We start from the raw sequence: 19669 nt of genomic DNA on the forward strand, positions 1-19669 counted from the left end.
TATTTGTACTAGGACCACTGAGCTTTCCATAGATCTCTAAGGTGTATTGTAATTAAATACATATACTTAAACATTTTTTTTTTACTTTTTAAATTTTATTTTTCAAATATACTTGACAGTCATAATTATTTTGTATCAATTTAAGTTTACATCATAGTGGTTAGACAATTACATACTTTACAAAGTGATCCCCCCGGCACCATACGTAAAATATAATTAACTAGTCCCTATGCTGTACTTTAACACCCCGTTAGTATTTTGTAACTACCAATCTATACATCTCAATCCCTTCACCATATATACTTCTTAAAGTGATGCAATAATAGTTCTTTATAATTTTTAAAAAGATAAAAATTTATTTTATTTGACCTATATTTCACTTAAATAATAGTTTTATCATAATGTAATCTATTCCATTTTCTTCTTTTAGATCTTCAAATAAAATATTAAGTGTTGTTAAAAGGAGTAATTATCATTTCATAATTATAGATAGCTCTCCTTGTTTGTGTCCTTTCCTTGTGACCTTTTTTTTTTATCTTATTTTTATTAATTTTAATGCAGTGACATTGATAAATCAGGGTATATATGTTCTGAGAAAACATCTCCAGATTATTTTGACCTTTGATTATGCTGCATACCCCTCACTCAAAGTCAAATCGTCCTCGGTAACCTTCTATCTGGTTTTCTTTGTGCCCCTACCCTCCCCCCCACTCCCTCCCTCTCCTTCCTCGCCCCTTGTGACTTTTTTTTTATTTCACCACAATTTTATTTTTTAAAATTTATTTTCATTAAATTTAATGGGGTGACATTGGTTAATAAGATCATACAGGTTGCAGGTGTACATTTTCATGGTACATGATCTGTGTGTTGCATTGCATGCCCACCACCCAAAGTCAAACCATTTTCCAATACTGTATATTTGTCCCCTTTTATCCTCCTTGACTCCCCCGCCCCCCTCCCTCTGGTAACCACCATGCTATTATCTATGTCTGTGAGTTCATTTTTATGTCCCACATATGAGTGAAATCATATGGTTCATAGCTTTTCCTGTCTGACTTATTTCGCTTAGTGGAATATTCTCAAGGTCCCTCCGTGTTGTCACAAATGGCAGCATTTCATCTTTTTTTTGTGGCTGATTAGTATTCCATGGTATATATGTGGCACGTCTTACTCCAGTCTTAGCTTTTAAACCGCTATAATGCCCTGATTGTGAACAACTGAAACTCAGGCATTTTAAGAAATTATTGCTGTTGCCTGACCAGGTGGTGGCGCAGTGGGTAGAGTGTCAGAGGGCCCAGGTTCGAGCCCCGAAGTCACCAGCTTGAGCATGGGCTCATCTGTCTTGAGCACAGGCTCTCTGGCTTGAGCATGGGATCATAGACATGACCCCACAGTCACTGGCTTGAGGTAAAAGGTTGCTGACTTGAAGCCCAAGGTTACCGGCTTGAGCAATGGGTCACTTGCTCTGGTGGAGCCCCCTGGTTAAAGGCACATATGAGAAAGCAACCAATGAACAACTAAGGAGCCACAACGAAGACTTGATGCTTCTCATCTCTCTCCTTCTTGCTTGTCTGTCCCTATCTGTCCCTTTCTTTGTCTCTATCTCTCGCTAAAAAAAATAATAATAAAGAAGAAATTATTATTGTTATTAATAGTAGTTTACGTTAGGTTTTCATGGGATTTAACTATGTTTTTTTAAACTATGTCCAGTTTAAGCTAGCTGGGCCCAGTGATCGTTCATGTTGCTGTTATGACCATGTTTGCCTTCGGTTTGTGACAAATTTTCAAGTGAGGTGGTTAGATATGCTTCTCTTGTCCTGATTACTGTTGAGTGTCTCCTGGTGTCGATTTCTGAAGTGAGTCTGTCTGGAGTACAGAGTAGACATGTCCTTTCCTTTGTATGCTGCTTTTGCTCCTATTAATGGTGAATCTCATGTCCTTTTGTTTGCAGTGTCCCAGTTTGAAACCGAATTCTTCATCAGTGGTCTCGCACCTCTCTGTGATCAGCTGGTTGTGCTTTCCTATGTGAAGGAGGTTTCAGAGAAAATGGTAATTTACTTCACCCTAAACTCAAAGGGATATGTGGTTTCATTTTCAGCATTATAGCCAGATCAGTTGCCCATGAAAAGGCTCTGCTATAGTCAGAGCAGAACTCCATGACCTGTGAAGTAAGGCCTGCAGAGATTACTGTGCCCACTTAACATGTGACTTCTGAGAAGCACCGCCTGCCTTTGTTTCTTTTGCTGAGCAAAAGAGAACCATTTTTTTTCCATCTCTTGGTGTTTTAGCAAAAGGAATGAAGGATTCCTCTTTCTGAAAAGCAAAGAAACGAAGCTGACACTGTGTGTTACCAGAAATGACAGCAATGTTGATCTGCTGTAACAACAGGACCCCTGTGGTCAGAGGGAGTTACAGAAAGGGCAGTTCATTATTTCCTGTGGTCCAGACATATTTGTTTACCTCCCAGTGGCCTAGTAATTCTAAGTAGCTTGATTCTTGCTCTGAAATAGATTGTTGCGAAGTCTCAGTTATTAGTGCAAGTGTGAAATGCAAGGCTAAATAAATAAGCAACAGAGAAGCTAAATTTTGTTAAACGTGACTTTGGAATGCAGCCTGTATGCATGGTCCAGGGAGGGGCCTGCACACTCAGCCTCTCTTTGAAGCCCAGGTCAGCCTCATTCCCAATTTGTCTGTATTGTCAGAGTCCAGAGGTTCTGTCAGGAAGAGGGTAGGGGTGGATTCAAGGCATAAACAAGGAGAGCTGGTTGGGAAGAATCTTCTTTTGATCCTGCATATGAAAGAAATTGCAATTGATTGTCTAGTCCTTTAAGTAAGTAAGTTCTCCTTTTCAGTATCCCCTCCTTTTTTCCCTCCTTTTCAAATGCCAAGGAATATAGTGGGGAGAAAAACCCTAGGAGCACCAGTTTTGAAGTGGTTTCTGCTCTCAAGCATTTCTGTGAGCTAGCACTTGCACCAGGAAGCCATTGCTATAGTAACCTGAAGCTCTGGGTGCCCATGTTGCTAGGCAATGGGGTGCTGTAGACTTAAGTGAACACTCAAACCTGCTAAAATCAATAGGGCTGGCCTCTAGCTCTGTTGCAAGACATCAGTTTGTTATTATCTTTTTTTTTTTAAATAAAAGCAGTGGCTCCTGAGGGAGTAAATATGGTACTTTTTGATAAAGAATGTGGTGAGCATTGAGAATGTGATTGAAAAACAGAAGGAAAGAAGCAGTAAAATGAAAGAAGAAAAGCCTAATGAACAATCGACACAAAAAAGAAAGAGAAGAAACCTTTGTTAGTAAAAGAGGGCATTGGAAAAGAGTACAAACCAACAAAGGCCAACCTCATAGAGCAGGTTAAAAATGGATGAGAGGGTCTTGGAGATGACTGAAAATGTGTGTCATTATATTCTTCTCATATATCACCAAAGTATACCTTAAATTCTGAAACACAGAATAAACTGATAAAAGTAATACAAAAAGAATAAAGAAGCATCTTGGGGCTGACCACGCCCCCTTTTTCCATATCAAGAAGATAGCTTAAGTACAAAATTAAAATTTATATCATTCATAATAATACCCCCAACATATTTTTCCTGTTGCACATTTTACATCTGCATTTCCCCCACAGTTGCAGTCATAGTTACACGCTATCCTGTACTGACATACTTTTAAGCCTACTCCATTCTCTCTCCACATGGCTGTGTAGTCTCCCACTGTTATCATTTGTAGTGGTTGTGTCCTCTTTCACCTGTTTTATTTACCCTAATTTATTAAGCTGTTCCCCTGATGTTTTGTTTTTCTTCATTCATTAATAAAGCACATGTGTGTTAAATATTGTGCTAAGCACTGGGGATCGTAGGTCAGTAAGACCAAATTCCTGATGCTAGGAAGTTCACAGAGGAGCAGGGCATTTTTGGCCAGTGAACAAGGGTTGTCAGTGAGATGGATCGCGTTGTTGATGGTTACCCTACACATGTAAAGGAGCTCCTTATGTAGTCCAGCAAGATGGTTTTCTTTTAATATTATTTGGTTCAAATATTTTTTTCTATTTTGCTACTTTTGTCTTTCCTATTGCAGTTAATTTTTTAAAATATTGAAATCTTTGTTTTTTCCTCGTATTTTTTCAAAATTGAGATTAGTTCTCATTTCCCCACATATCTGATAAATTATGCTCTGTATTCACTATTTTTATTTTTTTCTCTGCTAGTTCTGTTATAGTTACTGGTTTATTTTTGGAATGTTTTCAGTATATGTAGTACAAAGCTAACATAATTGCTTTTTAGTTAACCTAACAAAATTGATCAGAGAAATATTTGGGGCTTACTGTTTATTTGGGGAACTGGAGAGTTGAGCGTGGTACTGGACTTTCATTGTATTGTTCATCTGTGTTCTCTGCACCAGTGGCACACTGCTTTGGGCCATATTGCTTAGGAAAATAGTCAGGTGTCTGTTTCAAGCCTGTGTATGAATGCCCCAAAAGCATGAACTTTAAGGTAAAACAAACTTGACTTGAAATCTAAGGTTTACCCTAAGTCTCAGTTTTTCTACAAATCCTGGTTTTATCATTTACCTACATAACTTTGACCTTAGTAAACTTTTTGATCCTCATTTTTCTTCATCTGTGATATTAGGAACAGTAATACTTACTAAGGGGTAATTTAAGAACTCTATGAGCATAATCTCTGTATGATCATACTAGGTTAGTGGAACTGTCAGAGGCCCTCAATCAATCACCTTTTCTCCTTCTATCCTGATACAGAACTGCACTGTCCAAAACTGTAGTCACTAACCATATGTTTACATTTAAATTAATTTAAAACTAAATGTAAATTGCTAAATAGAATTTACAACTCCATTTCTCAGTCACCGTAGTCCCATTTCTGGTGTTCAGGAGGCCCCTGCGACTCCTGTTGGTGATGTTGGGCAGTACAGATAGGGAATGTTCCTATCATCTCAGCCTGTCCTGCTGTAGACAGAGCTCTTAGCTGCTGGCCTTTGAGCATTCCCAGTAAGTTTACCCACAGAGGCAGCAGGTTGGGTAACATTGTTTGTTTTCCTTACACTTGTGAGGAAAAGGTGTGACAGTTGTCCGAGGCTGTGCTGGCTATGGATTTTGTGGACTGTGGTGGTGGGCTACAGACGTAACACAGCAGTATCTGTCCTGTGTATCTTGGGCTAAAGGACAGGAAATCAAACACAGTTATGAGGCTGTCTGTGGTAGATGGTTAGAAGAGCTTACATCTGCTGAAATAAAAAAACAAGGCATTTAATTATGGCTAATTAGGTTAATTTGTATAATGTATAGAACTGTAATTAAAATGAGCCATTTCTCTCTTTTTTGCCCTAGGAAAGAGAATACTGCGCCAGGCCCAGGCTGGACATTATCCAGCCGCTGTCCGAGGCGTGTGAAGAGATCTCTTCTGATGCACTGACCCTGAGAGGTTTCCAGGAAAATGAATGTAGAGATTATCACTTAGGTGAGTCAGGCTGGCTCCGATGATGTCTTACATTGATATTTCCCCTCTCACTCAAGTTGCAAAACCAGGAATGTAAATGGAGGTGCTGAAAGGATCTGAGAGAACATCTGGGCAGGCCTCTTGTTGCAGCTGTGGCATCGCGGCCCAGAGATGCCCTAGGGCCCTGGGGAATAGGCTCTGTGCTCTTTGTTCTTATATTTGCTCTGTTGGTCGAAGGATTTCATGTGACAACTAATTTACATCGATGTCGAGCAGCATAGTTCTAATCACTCTCAACTTCCTGTCTCTCAACAGTGTGCTGTGGGATGGCGGAGAAGTTTATCTTTCAGTTTGTGACCAAATGCTCAGAGACCAGGAGAGTGCTGCGCCCGTACTAGACATTCACCAAATATTTGTTGAGTTGATGAACAAATATGCTTAGTCACTGCTCAGAAGTAAACGGAAAGTCATTGCTGTTTAGTCGTATCAGGGGCATCTGTGTTGGGGTGTAACCATATCCTTGAAAAACACATTCTTAAACTTCTAAGAATTGGCATTTTAAAAAATGATTGAATTTATTGGAGTGACATTGGTTGGAAATGTACAGCTTTCAGGTGCACAGTTCTACAGTGTATCATCTGTACACTGCACTCTGTTCACCCCAAGTCAAGTCTCCTCCATCACTATTCCCTGCCCCGTGGCCTCCTCCACGTCTCCCACCACGTTTCCCTCCTCCAGTCCCCACACTGTTTTCCGTGTCTAAATACGTTTTTTTTTATGCTTAGTCCCTTTTTTTGCAAGTATTTTGAGTTCTCATTTTAGCAAAAAGAAATGAAGAAATATTCTATACATGTTTGAGTTTTCTTATGTGGAACCTCTAGTCAGCTGAAAAATGTAAAAATAGTATATTTGGGACTTGGCAAAAGCAAACGTGATTCACAGCCGAAAATGCCCAGTCTAAGTATTTTACTCAGAGCAAACTCGACTGCACACTTAGAAACCCTTCAGAACAGGTTTTATAATTGAATTCTGCAGGAAACACTCACAATTGGCGTTGTGCACAACATGCTGAAATGACAGATTATATCCCCAGGGTTTGGGGCATCTGTCATTTATGCTTTAGATGACCTTGACCTTGATGAGGAGGAAACATTTACTGCAGACTGTGGGGTGTGATTGTTCTGTAAAAATAGAACAGTGCTGTAAATGGCCATAAGAAACATTTATATACAGTAATGAATTCTAATATGAGTGAACATGGAGAATTTTGAATACTGTCTTTTAGCTGAGGTCAGAATATATTAAACACAGAATTTTAAACCCATCTTATTTTTAAAAAGATTTTTGGTGTTCCCACCCCCCTTCCTATTTCCTTTCTTTTTCTCTTCCAAATAATTTTACACCTTAAATACTTTTTAAAGCAGTGGAATATATTTTATCATTCTCAACTGTGTCCCATGCCTGCCTTTAAACAGAACCAAACATACTTGTTCCAAAGGTAGGCAAGTTTTCTGTTTTCACTTCATAACTTGGGTTGCCTAACCAAGTCCCCTGAAACCACTGCCTACCTTTGAGTGACCTGAGGTGTTCCTCTATTCTCTCACCTCTAGAGTACTCGGAAGGGGAATCCCTCTTTTACATCGTGAGTCCAAGAGATGTCGTAGTAGCCAAGGAGCGAGACCAAGACGACCACATTGACTGGCTCCTTGAGAAGAAGAAATATGAAGTAGTTTGGATTTTGTTTTCTTGAAAGCATTGACACGTCTGTAGCATAGAGAGGATAAAAGGTTTTGTGATAAATCTTTCATGTAGGTGAATTAGAATGCCCTAAACTAAAAATATTTTGGAGCTTAATAACTTTCCAATGTTCTTTTTAGAAACTGAGGGAATCACGATCACAAGGAGGTTAACTGGCCTTACTGTTCAAAGGGGGAAGAGTTGATAGCGGACAAAGGGGGTGGGTTAGATCCAGCCTGTTGAAGTGTTTATTTTGTGCTTTCTCAAGGAAAACAAAAAAGAGCTAGGATTCCAGTATTGTCTATTTGGATATTTTCATGAAATTATTTCTCTATTCCTTATTTCACATGTAAATGTAAATCTTGAAAATTAATGTTCACTTAGGATGGTTTGAACTACGCATTCAGGTGGACTGATGGCGTCTACTTCATAGAGTCTTAGTTCAGACTAATTGTAGTAGATAATGACCAATTATGGTCAAACAAACCAAAAGCCATTTTTTAACTTTAATAGCCAGAAAGGCATTCTTGTGTTGGTTTAGTTACAGAAACTCTCTGGATGGCTTTAATACTAATCAACTAAAAGCAAACAAACTAAAAACCATCCATTTATATATTGCTTTAAGTTTGTAACCACCTGGCAGGATTTGGGGAAAAAATGTTTTTAATTTATAAACTGTTTAGAGCCTAGGCATTTGGCACCAGGGTCATCTTATATTACTCGAGTGCCAGCAGTTTCTTAAAGAAATAATTCTGTTTTAAATACTTGTGTTAAAATAATAATTGTAAACTTTCCAGAATAAAAACTCAGAGATTTAAAAAATCTTATTTGTAGATATACCTAAGCATATGCATATAGTTTACTTTTTATGTTTCATAAAGAAAAAGTATCCCTTTGTCAATATACATCATACAGATTTAGAATGACAAATAATTTTTTGTTTGTTTGAACCTGGGAGATTTTGTTATATTTTGATTTCTGTCTGAAAAATAATTAGAATACCCTAATGTAGAAATGAATTCAAAGGAAATAAGAGAAGTCTTCATTTTGGTTGATTTCTTTTGAGTTTAAATGCAGTAAGGTTCATTCAGCCATGACATTAGAAATTTCTGTGCTTGAAGCAAAAGCCATGGGAAAGTGGGGCTTCCTTTATGCAGTCCAGAGCTTTAACATAACAAATGTAGTGTTCAAACCTCTTACCTCTCCTACTCTCTCCCACTGTTTCTCCTTCTCTACTCCTGTTTCATCCTTGTGTAAATGTAGGAAGCTTTGATGGCAGCTGAAATCAGCCAAAAGAACATTAAAAGACATAAGATTCTGGTAAGTGTGTAATTTCATTATTTGAAGTATAACTTTACTTTTCAATAAATTATAATGAGACTGAAAATAATTTGAAAAGAACTGATTCTTCCCACCTTTTGAGAATTTATTTCAAACTAATTTTCTAACCTGTAAGATCAAAATATTTCATTTTAACAAGTCAGTTTCTGCTTGTGAACAAGAAACTTGTGAACACCTGGCAGGAGGTAGTTTTAAGTAATTTGGAAACTGGATTTTTGAAATACACTTTAAATACAAAGTGTTCCAGTTATGTGTGGGGATGTTTTCTTAAATCATAGGTAAAATCACATTATCACAAACTGTACCAAAGACTCAATTGATTTTGACTAATCCAGCCATCACACACATTTTTACTACATTTGGACTCTGGAAAAACTACATTTGGACTCTGGAAAAATATAGTGACTACAAAGCCTATTTCTTTGCTAACTGTGACAGTGAATGTGCAGAAGAAAAGCCGAAAGGAGATCTTACCCTCTGGGTATGAAAGATCTTGAGAGACTGTCCAGCCTGAGACTCGTTTCCAGGTGAAAACTGGAAACTTAGTCTTTTTTTTTTTTTTTTTTTTTTTTTTTTTGTATTTTTCTGAAGCTGGAAACAGGGAGAGACAGTCAGACAGACTCCCGCATGCGCCCGACCGGGATCCACCCGGCACACCCACCAGGGGCGAAGTTCTGCCCACCAGGGGGCGATGCTCTGCCCCTCCAAGGCGTCGCTGTGCCGCGACCAGAGCCACTCTAGCGCCTGGGGCAGAGGCCAAGGAGCCATCCCCAGCGCCCGGGCCATCTTTGCTCCAATGGAGCCTCGGCTGCGGGAGGGAGAGAGAGACAGAGAGGAAGGAGGGGGGGGGTGGAGAAGCAAATGGGCGCCTCTCCTATGTGCCCTGGCCGGGAATCGAACCCGGGTCCCCCGCATGCCAGGCCGACGCTCTACCGCTGAGCCAACCGGCCAGGACCGGAAACTTAGTCTTTTATAGCTCCTTGGTTTTCAGCACAAATTTCTTTTCCCTACACATCCTCCACCTTAAACTTATCTGTAAAACTCCACATAAAAGCCTAATTCCCAAAGTAATTCAGGAACTAAATGGAAAGAAACAGTATCCTTTTCCCCCCTATTCAGAATTGTGGAGAATAAGGAGCAGAAGGCATTCCAGCCAATAGTACATGTGATGGTGCAGCATAGAGAAACTGCGTGGTCCTCTTAGTTATGTGGAGCATTTGTGTCTTACATAGGAAGAGTCCCATCCTAAAGGGCCATTGCAATCAGGAGCTTGGCTCTGTCTTGGAGTCTCTAGAAGGCAGTTTAAGCTTTTAGTGCCATACCACATTTGCTTGTTAGAAAGCTTCTCTTTCGCAGATGGGGGCCAGAGGAAGGCCAGCTGCAGTATGATTCCCTTTTTGGTGTGGAGGGGAAGATATGGGGCCTGCAGAGTTGATAGGGATGGATTGGCGAAGATAGATAGGAGACAAGGTCACTAGACCTGGCGTTTGCTGACTGGCTCTCTGTGCACAGGGAAGTGAGAGTGAGAAATGTAGACTGACTCCCAGGCTTTGGGGCTTGGGCTGCTGGTGGATGGTGTTGCCATTCACTGAGAGACGGGGAGAGAGAGAGAAGAGAGAAGAGTGTGAAGGAGGAGAGAAGGAGACTGCAAGGAGGATAGGAGGAGAGAAGGAGAATTAGTAAGAGAATAGAGATAACATTGGATTGAAGTTCAAGGTGTACTGGAAAGAGGATGATGACAAAATAAATTCCACATGGGGAAGGAGGCATGACCTGAGGAGGAAGGTGCAGAAATTGGTATTACAAAGAAGATATTCTCTTCTGTAACCTGGGCAGAAAGACTCTCCTTTGATATTGTGACATGTTTTCAGAGAAATAAATTTAAGCACCCTTTCTTCACTCTATAGTTCTGTAGATTTGAAATATAATTTCCTACATAGCAGTCATTAAAGTAAAAATATAATAAACTGAGAATTGTGGGTATTTCCCCTCCCTGTTGGAGTGGGCTGGTCCTATGTGTTGGTTATGCACAGGCTTTTCATCTTGGCACAGTGTAATTCCATGACCAGGCAGGCAGAGCGAGAAACAACCTCCTGTCAGTATTGTCACCAGGAAGAAATTCCACAAAAACTTCTTTGTACATAAGTAGACCTTAAATTCCAAGTCTTGTTTGTGTTCTGAGTGTAAGCTCTCATGCAGATGCTTTTAAGTGAGAATGAGCCTTACAAGAGGAGTCATGGGAGGTCAGACAAGGGCAGCATGTCTCTGCCACCACAGACTGCCCAAACCCTTTCAGAACCGAGACGGGGAGGTGCATGAACATGAAAACTCGGAATCCAGTCGTTTCTACTTTGAGGCTCAGCTTCCTCATCTGTAAACTCATGAGTTTGAGTTACATATTTTTCTGAGCTCATTTTCACTCTAATATTAACTTTAATATTTCCCTTTAATATGCTGTTCTGTCAATTTATTTTTCTTACTATTTTTTCAGACTTGATATAGAGGAGATGGGTAGCTCACATTTTACAGATGAAAGCACAAGAAACAATTTTATATCCAATGATAACACGATATTGGATCATGTTTTTAATATTTGGAGATTTCTTCTAAGAAAATCTCTTAGAAGGGGATAGATTAGAAGGCTTTGAAATAGTAACATTTAATTGTTTAAATTGTGAATTCTAACAATTGTGAAAATACAAATATATTTAAATATGATTAGGAGGGAAATATGCATAAAAAAAAAAGAGCAGAGTGACATAAAGCAAACTAAGATACATAAATAGATTCCCATCAGTAGTGCTGGCAGGAACCTAATGTCATGGCCTCCTCAGTGTTCAGTTCAGTTAATGATGAAGTTTTTCTTCATTTACTTTTCTCTAGGACATTGGATTGGCATATATAAACCACCTCATGGAAAGAGGAGACTATGACATGGCAGCACGGTAATAACGACATTTACTTGTTCATATATATAGAATTAGTATTAACAGTAAAAAGAAGCCATTCTCTGCAGTGACATTTTTAAAAATATTTCTGACATAATTTTTGACTAGTAATAGAACAAATTGATACGTATTATTTACCTGCCATCTCATTTTCATCAAATATTTTTCTCATTATTTAATGAGAGAGGTGTCAGAAACCATGAGGAATCTGAGATTTTTATCCTTTTTATAAACTCACAAGTTAGCGGGTCACAGTTTCAGGGGTGACTCAGCAATATAGCAGCCAGAATGCCGGCACTTGTGCCAGAATCCATGGCCCAGGAAATACTACATAAGCAGTGGCTTGTGACAGGATGGGGACTCTGAACTTAGGGTATCTTGAGTCTTTTGTGATAAGCAGTAAGCTTACCTTTCCCTGGCCCTAGCAGGGGTCTCAGCATGCGGCCCGCCGAACAATTTTGTACTGATTTTTTTTTGTTTTCAACTGCAGTGAGAAAAGTGTTGCATAACAGTTGCCTTTTGTAGACCTAGTGCGGCCCGCCGAATGGCTGTGATCTTGCTCTGCGGCCCACATGCTGAGTTGAGTTTGAGACCCCTGCCCTAGAGGAATGTTTTTTATTATACTGGACGGAAAACAAATCTGCCCTTTGCTCTGAAGGGAAGCACTGTATGGGTCCTCTCATTATCAGGGCTTTTCACTAAGCAAGCATCCTTGAGAAGATAGAGAAGACAGCCAGTGCCTCTGCTCACAACTCAAGCAGAATTGTCTCTCAGTAAGAGGGTGGCAATTAAATGCCAGTGATCAGACCCCAGGCTCCTGGTTTGCAGAGCTGGTCATGTGGGTATGTCCCTTCTGCAGGACACGTGTACGTGTACATGGCAGACTGGGAAGATGGCTTCAGGCTTACTATTCGTTCCCTGAGATTTGGGGAAGTATGTTTCTTTGATGTGTGAATTGAGTGAGGTTGTATTTATAGGTGAACATGTTTCCAGATTATATAGTATGACAGGATTAAGTCTAATTTTGTAGTCCATTATTTAAAGCCATTCAAGAAGTGGTTTTGGGGGGTTTTTTTGTTTGGTTTTTTTTTTTTTTTTTTTTGTATTTTTCTGAAGTTGGAAATGGGGAGGCAGTCAGACAGACTCCTGCATGCGCCTGACCGGGATCCACCTGGCACACCCTCCAGGGGGCGATGCTCTGCCCATCTGGGGCGTTGCTCTGCCGCAATCAGAGCCATTCTAGCGCCTGAGGCAGAGAGGCCACAGAGCCATCCTCAGCGCCCGGGCAAACTTTGCTCCAATGGAGCCTTGGCTGCGGGAGGGGAAGAGAGAGACAGAGAGGAAGGAGAGGGGGAGGGGTAGAGAAGCAGATGGGCGCTTCTCCTGTGTGCCCTGGCCAGGAATCGAACCCAGGACTCCCGCACGCCAGGCCAACACTCTACCACTGAGCTAACCGGCCAGGGCCAGAAGTGGTTTTAATTGGCATTTCTGGATATGATCACATTTCTTTAATGCAACAAGGGTCCCCAGATCGGCATTGCACATCTGGATAAAAAGGAAACTCAGAAGGGGAAAGTCATTGGAAATACCCCTAAGTGTTGTCTTCTGAGAGGTTTTCATCTTTATTTATAAGTAGTTTTTATTAATTTTTATGGTTTTCATCAATCCTGTCTACACAAACTAGTGGGTACCAGCAACACTTTATGTTCAGTGGCACTTGAGATAGAAATTTGTCAAAACTCTGAGATGATTATCTAAAAACCCTATGGGAAATGGCTACTTATTCTGTTTATTTTTATTTTTTTTATGTAAACTTCCTTTCTGTCTGGGATTATTTTACTGCCAGCAAATGCCAGAAAATTCTTGGGAAAAATGTAGCCCTCTGGGAATATGAAGTTTATAAATTTAAAGAAATTGGACAGCTTAAGGTAAGCATTACTTTATTTTTAACTCTTAATTTTTAATTTTTTAATTGTTATTTTTTGGAGAGACGGACAGACAGGGACAGACAGGAAGGGAGAGAGATGAGAAATATCAACTCAGAGTTGTAGCACCTTAGTTGTTTATTGATTACTTTCTCATATGTGCCTTGACTGGGGGAGGAGGGGCTCAAGTGGAGCCAGTGACCACTTCCTCAAGCCAGTGACCATGAGGTCATGTCTGCGATCCCACATTCGAGCCGGTGACCCCATGCTCAAGGTGGTGAGCCCTCACTCAAGCCTGATGCACCTGTGCTCAGGCCAGTGACCTCAGGGTTTCGAACCTGGGTCCTCATTGTCCCAGGCCAATGCTCTATTCACTGCGCCAGTACTTGGTCAGGCAACTCTTAATTTTTGTGTGTAATATATTAATTTAGGTATGCCTCCAGGAGATTGTGGGTGAGGTTTCAGACAAGCACAATAAAGCAAACATCTCAATAAAGTGAGTCACATGAATTTATTTCCCAGTGTATATAAAAGTTGTTTACACTATACTATAATCTGTTAAATGTGAAATAGCATTATATCTATAAAAAAAACAAAAGTGGTGTACATAATTAAAATATGCACTATTGCTAAAAAATGCTAACCACCATCTTAACCTGTTGGAAAAGTGGTATCAATAGACTTGCTCCATGCTGGGCTGCTACAAACCTTCAATTTGTAAAAAAACAAAGAAGCAGTATCTCTGCACTATAAAGCAAAGCACAATAAAGTGACATATGTCTTTATTGAGATGGAAATAAAATTAAGACAATAGCACTCGGTTCTTTATTGGGAAGTGAGTATTATCTCAGCTAGGAGGAAAAATCAAACTGTTAGAAATTAGTTTTAAAACATAAACCTGGCTTATATTTCATATGTATAAAACATACACATATATAATACAGTATATTACATGATTGATGTATTCACTTTCATATCTCCTTCCAGTTCTGTGTTCAGATGAAGTTTTCATGTTCTTTTTAATGAATGTAGAAAACATTGTATAGTCTCATCCAGTAGATTCTAAAGCATGATGTTGTTGGGTTGGGTTTTTTTTTCAAATTTACTTAAGATTAATGCTTTTTTTTGTGTGGCAAAGACAAAGAGAGTCAGAGAGAGGGACGGATAGGGACAGACAGACAGGAAAGGAGAGAGATGAGAAACATCAATTCTTTGTTGTGGTTCTTTAGTTGTTCATTGATTGATTTCTCATATGTGCCTTGACCAGGGGGCTACAGCAGAGCGAGTGACCCCTTGCTCGAGCCAGCAACCTTGGGCTCAAGCTGGTGAGCCTTGCTCAAACCAGATGAGTCTGCGCTCAAGTTGGCGACCTCAGGGTCTCGAACCTGGGTCCTCCACATCATAGTCCAGTGCTCTATCCACTGCGCCACTGCCTGGTCAGGCATTGCTTTTTAAAATAGTATTTTACTTACTGGAAAATAAATGGAAAATTATACTATGTAGTCCAATAAATAATTTTGATACTTAATTTTTCTTATTTTTCAACATGGTGCACATTATCAAATAAATATGGTATTCTTATATTTGTTTAAAACGTATCTTTAAAAACTTTTCCATATGTGTGGACCTTTTCACTGCACTCTTAGTATTATGAATATGCTTTTAAAAATTCCCAGTTGTTTAGCTGTTCATCCCGGTAAATGTTCTCTTCCTGGGAATCACCAAAGGACACTTCTCGTGGTGTTTATTGGGCTGCTCCTGGAGGAAGCTACTGAGTCCTGTGTCCATGTTTACCAAAATGGCTACCTAACCCAGACTCTGTTTAGAATTTCTGTGTTGGAATTGTGTGATGGTCATTTCTCTGTGTATATATGGCTGATAAAGATCACTCAAATTAATGTGAATCAGTTTCCTTTCCAAATTGGTCTTTTTCCTTTCAGTGTGTTTATGACATCAGATTATACCAATTTCTCCATGCTTAATAGCTCAAAACACTGTTTTGATGAGAACTTCTAATTCACCTTTTTCTATGTAATCTCCAATACCTTTCAGTTTTATCCTGCCAGGGTCAGTTGGGCCTCCGCTCTTTCCTCTGGTCCCACAACCTTGACTCTTTATAGGTTAGATTTGCAGGCAAACCTGACCTAGAGTTAGCTGTTTAAAAAAAATAAACATGCTGTTCTCACTTCCCTAATATCTGTTGTTTCCTCATGCCCACATGAGGAAAAAGTCTGATATCCAGGATAAAGTCTGAATTCCCTTCATGACTCCGCCTCACATCCTCTCCCTTCAGGGACCCTGTTCCATATCTGTGAGCTCCCTGAATAGAGTTTGCATTCATGGCTCCATGGCTTTGCTCATGCTGGACCTGCCAGGTTGCCTGTTTCCCCTTTCTTTTTTTTTTTTGTATTTTTCTGAAGCTGGAAACGGGGAGAGACAGTCAGACAGACTCCCGCATGCGCCTGACCGGGATCCAATAGGCACGCCCACCAGGGGCGAAGCTCTGCCCACCAGGGGGCGATGCTCTGCCCCTCCTGGGCATCACTCTGCCGCGACCAGAGCCACTCTAGCGCCTGGGGCAGAGGCCAAGGAGCCATCCCCAGCGCCCAGACCATCTTTGCTCCAGTGGAGCCTTGGCTGCTGGAGGGGAAGAGAGAGACAGAGAGGAAGGAGGGGGGTGGGGTGGAGAAGCAAATGGGCGCTTCTCCTATGTGCCCTGGCCGGGAATCGAACCCGGGTCCACCGCACGCCAGGCCGACGCTCTACCGCTGAGCCAACCAGCCAGGGCCTATTTCCCCTTTCTTTACCTGAATAGACCAGGGCTTCTGTGATCTGCTTCAGTGTGCAAGATGTGCCACAGCACCTTGCTATCCCTCCCTTATACCACTTCCCACAGAAGATTGTAGTGGCAATTTAGAGGTCATCTGCTTTGGGGCACTGAACTCTGCAGTGGTGACTGGTACCTGGCGTCCTGCAGAGTCATTTAGCAGTGTTTGGAAATTTGACACTTAACACAGTACTGAAATGCTGAAGAACACAGGATATATTTCCCCTAATTTCAAAAGATGATTGTGAGTTTTAAAAGCTTGATATATTCCAGTTGAAGGAAAGAAAATTGAATAGATGATCTATACAATTTGATTACTTAAGAGATTAACTTCTATCACCTCTGTGACCTCTCCCTCTTATTATTTAGATTTTCATTAAATCACCAGGAAGAAGAGAAAGATGCAAGTTAAGCTAGGCAATTTTTTTAATTAATTCATTCATACATACATGTCCCCCATAGATTATTTTTTAGAAGAATTGTCATTTGTTCTAAGAAAGTAGAGTTTATTTGAAACTTTTCTCTTCATAATAATTTCCCAAAGTACTTTTTTGCCTTAAATTGTAAAATTGAAAATATACGTTCAAGTTTTCTGCATAATTTGAGTTTTGTTTTACCACTTTTTAAAGGCTTATCCCCTCCTCTTTTTTTCTTCCCTAGGCTATTAGTCCTTATTTGCCAAGAGGGGATCCAGTTCTGAAACCATTCATCTATGAAATGATCTTACACGAATTTTTGGAAAGTGATTATGAGGTATGGCATTCAGGCATGATCATATTTACTTGTTCTCAATGGGAAATGTTAATAAATTAAGAAAAATAATAAAATGGACAACTGGTTTAAAGTTAACTAATTTACAGTTTGTGTGGTAGATGAAACTGAGGTAAACTCCAGTGATAACTAATGTTTAGATTATGTAGATGGTGAAAATCTCTAATCCATGTACATTTTGGAGAATTCCTTAGAGCTACTGTGTTGTGTTAATAGGAAAGGGGACAAAGTGCATTTGGGAATTTCATAAGTAGAATAACAGCTGCTGAAGTTTATGCTGCCCCTAAAGAAATCGGAACTTTTCTTGACCATGAGACTCAGAACTAAATTTGCCAAAGGGGAATTAAAGAGAAATTGTGGGTGCAGGGGTGGGGGAAGGGATTGAAAATGATCTGTTTGTTTGCTTATTGATTAAGGAGAAAGGCAGTACATAAATTGCTTATCTACTATACACTCTGCACGCTTACATGCAAATTGTGATCGTATATTCCCAACAACACTATAAATAGTAATACCCAATTTTACAGGTGAGAAAACTAAAGAATAAAGAAACTAAATAACTTGCCCAAGGCCATATATTTAATAAATAGCAGCCTCTATTGCAATTTAAGTTTGCTGTTTGCATGCACTCAAAATGGATTATTATTTTTAAAGTCTGTTAATTTAACACACATTTTTTCAGAAAGTATCCGCAGGGGTCTCAAACTCGCGGGCCGCATGCGGCCCGCCGAACAATTTTGTACTGATTTTTTTTTGTTTTCAACTGCAGTGAGAAAAGTGTTGCGTAACAGTTGCCTTTTGTAGACCTAGTGTGGCCTGCCGAACGGCTGTGATCTTGCTCTGCGGCCCACATGCTGAGTTGAGTTTGAGACCCCTGGTTTAATGTCTGCTATACTCCAGGAACGTGCTGGCTGTTAAGCCTAATCCAGAGGGACTTGACATGTTGAAGACACGAACAAAATTCGTCGATTGCACATCAAAGCTTTATTGTCTAGCTTGGCCAAGTGGCGGCAACTCCGACAGAAATCTGAGGGAGAGCGTGCCGGCCCTTTGTTCTACCTAGTTTTTATAATTTTGTAAGTGGGAAGTACAGAAGCAAAAATTGCAATTAGGTGTCCTTTACCACTATTGGTTATAGTCATATGTCCTTTAACATGATAGGACCATGTTCAATTTGCAAGCCATACATCATTTTGGAGAAAACAAAATTTATAAGTCAACACAATGGTAGAAAGATGTCTCTTTACATATTAAAAGGCATTCCTATATTATCTAGTGTTTATCTGCCATCTCTCTGTCCAGAGTCACACGTATTAACCACATGCATTTACATAGGAGAGGTAGTTTCCATGGGGAAAATTGCCTGCAAATGGCTCATTGCTATAAGAAAAGGTTTATTTTGGCTTTTTTCTTTCTGCACCTGGCTATCCATTCACCCCTTGCCCCACAAGTGTGGTGGAATGTCTGGGAATCCATGTTTTTCTTCCATTTGCATTTACAATACAATGCCATGGGCCATCCTGGTTTTATGCCAATCACACAGTACAGAGATTATTCTCAAAAGTTCTCTGCACACCTTAACCCAAATTAATAAAATGTTTTTCAAGCCTCTTAAAATATTAATATTAATTCTGTAGTTTTTGGTACTTTACAACACCTGCCGGGTGAAGTGGCGCAGTGGCTCCTTACTGGCACCCAGCGTACAGATGTGAGTGGGATGATGGATGACCCTCCAGCAACCACTCACATTCACATCCTAATATGTAAAGGAGTGGTTCTCAGTAGTGGCTAGTTTTGTCCCGCGGGGACATTTGACAATATCTGGAGACATTTTTGATTATTCCTACTGGGACAACTAGAATGTCATTAAATGGGCAGAGGCCAGCAGGAATGCTGTTAAACATTTCACAGTGCACAGGCTAGATCTCAGGTGTCAGCAGTAGTGAGGCTGACAAACTGATATAACGATACATTGCTATATAACATGCTGGATGTTGTGGCTGAGACTCAGCTGAATTCCCCTTCTAACAAGATGGAAAGATGAGATTTCTGTTGGGCAGCTTCTAGACAGGGCTGGGAGCCCTTTTCCAGAGCTGTGACTGGAGCTAGGAAGATCATAAACAAGGAGATGGGGCCCTGGCTGGTTGGCTCAGCGGTAGAGCGTCGGCCTGGCGTGCGGGGGACCCGGGTTCAATTCCCGGCCAGGGCGCATAGGAGAAGCGCCCATTTGCTTCTCCACCCCCACCCCCTCCTTCCTCTCTGTCTCTCTCTTCCCCTCCTGCAGCGAGGCTCCATTGGAGCAAAGATGGCCCGGACGCTGGGGATGGCTCCTTGGCCTCTGCCCCAGGCGCTAGAGTGGCTCTGGTCACAGCAGAGCGAGGCCCCGGAGGGTAAGAGCATCGCCCCCTGGTGGGCAGAGCTTCACCCCTGGTGGGCGTGCCGGGTGGATCCCGGTCGGGCGCATGCGGGAGTCTGTCTGACTGTCTCTCCCTGTTTCCAGCTTCAGAAAAATACAAAAAAAACAAAAAAGCAAAACAAAAAAAAACAAAACAAGGAGATGGAACATTTCTCTAGCTTTGGGCCAACTTCTAGTGATAAAAGTGGCCTCATCTTCAGTCCTCTAAGTTTAGGGCCCTAACCTAGGGAGAAGTCATTTTGTG

General features: G+C 40.6%; 1 protein-coding gene across 1 annotated transcript in view; it reads left to right on the top strand.

Annotated features, from left to right (window-relative positions):
• VPS41 (VPS41 subunit of HOPS complex) overlaps positions 1 to 19669 on the top strand; it is a 266714-nt gene that overhangs the window by 158453 nt on the left and 88592 nt on the right. Inside the window, exons 11-17 of the mRNA XM_066341578.1 lie at positions 1952 to 2049; positions 5352 to 5481; positions 7071 to 7186; positions 8461 to 8517; positions 11422 to 11483; positions 13333 to 13414; positions 16899 to 16991. Coding sequence (XP_066197675.1) covers positions 1952 to 2049; positions 5352 to 5481; positions 7071 to 7186; positions 8461 to 8517; positions 11422 to 11483; positions 13333 to 13414; positions 16899 to 16991 — 638 coding nt within the window. The remainder of the gene's footprint in view (positions 1 to 1951; positions 2050 to 5351; positions 5482 to 7070; positions 7187 to 8460; positions 8518 to 11421; positions 11484 to 13332; positions 13415 to 16898; positions 16992 to 19669) is intronic.

This window comes from Saccopteryx leptura, chromosome 6, assembly GCF_036850995.1.
Source record: "Saccopteryx leptura isolate mSacLep1 chromosome 6, mSacLep1_pri_phased_curated, whole genome shotgun sequence".
In the NCBI taxonomy this organism is placed as follows: Eukaryota; Metazoa; Chordata; class Mammalia; order Chiroptera; family Emballonuridae; genus Saccopteryx; species Saccopteryx leptura.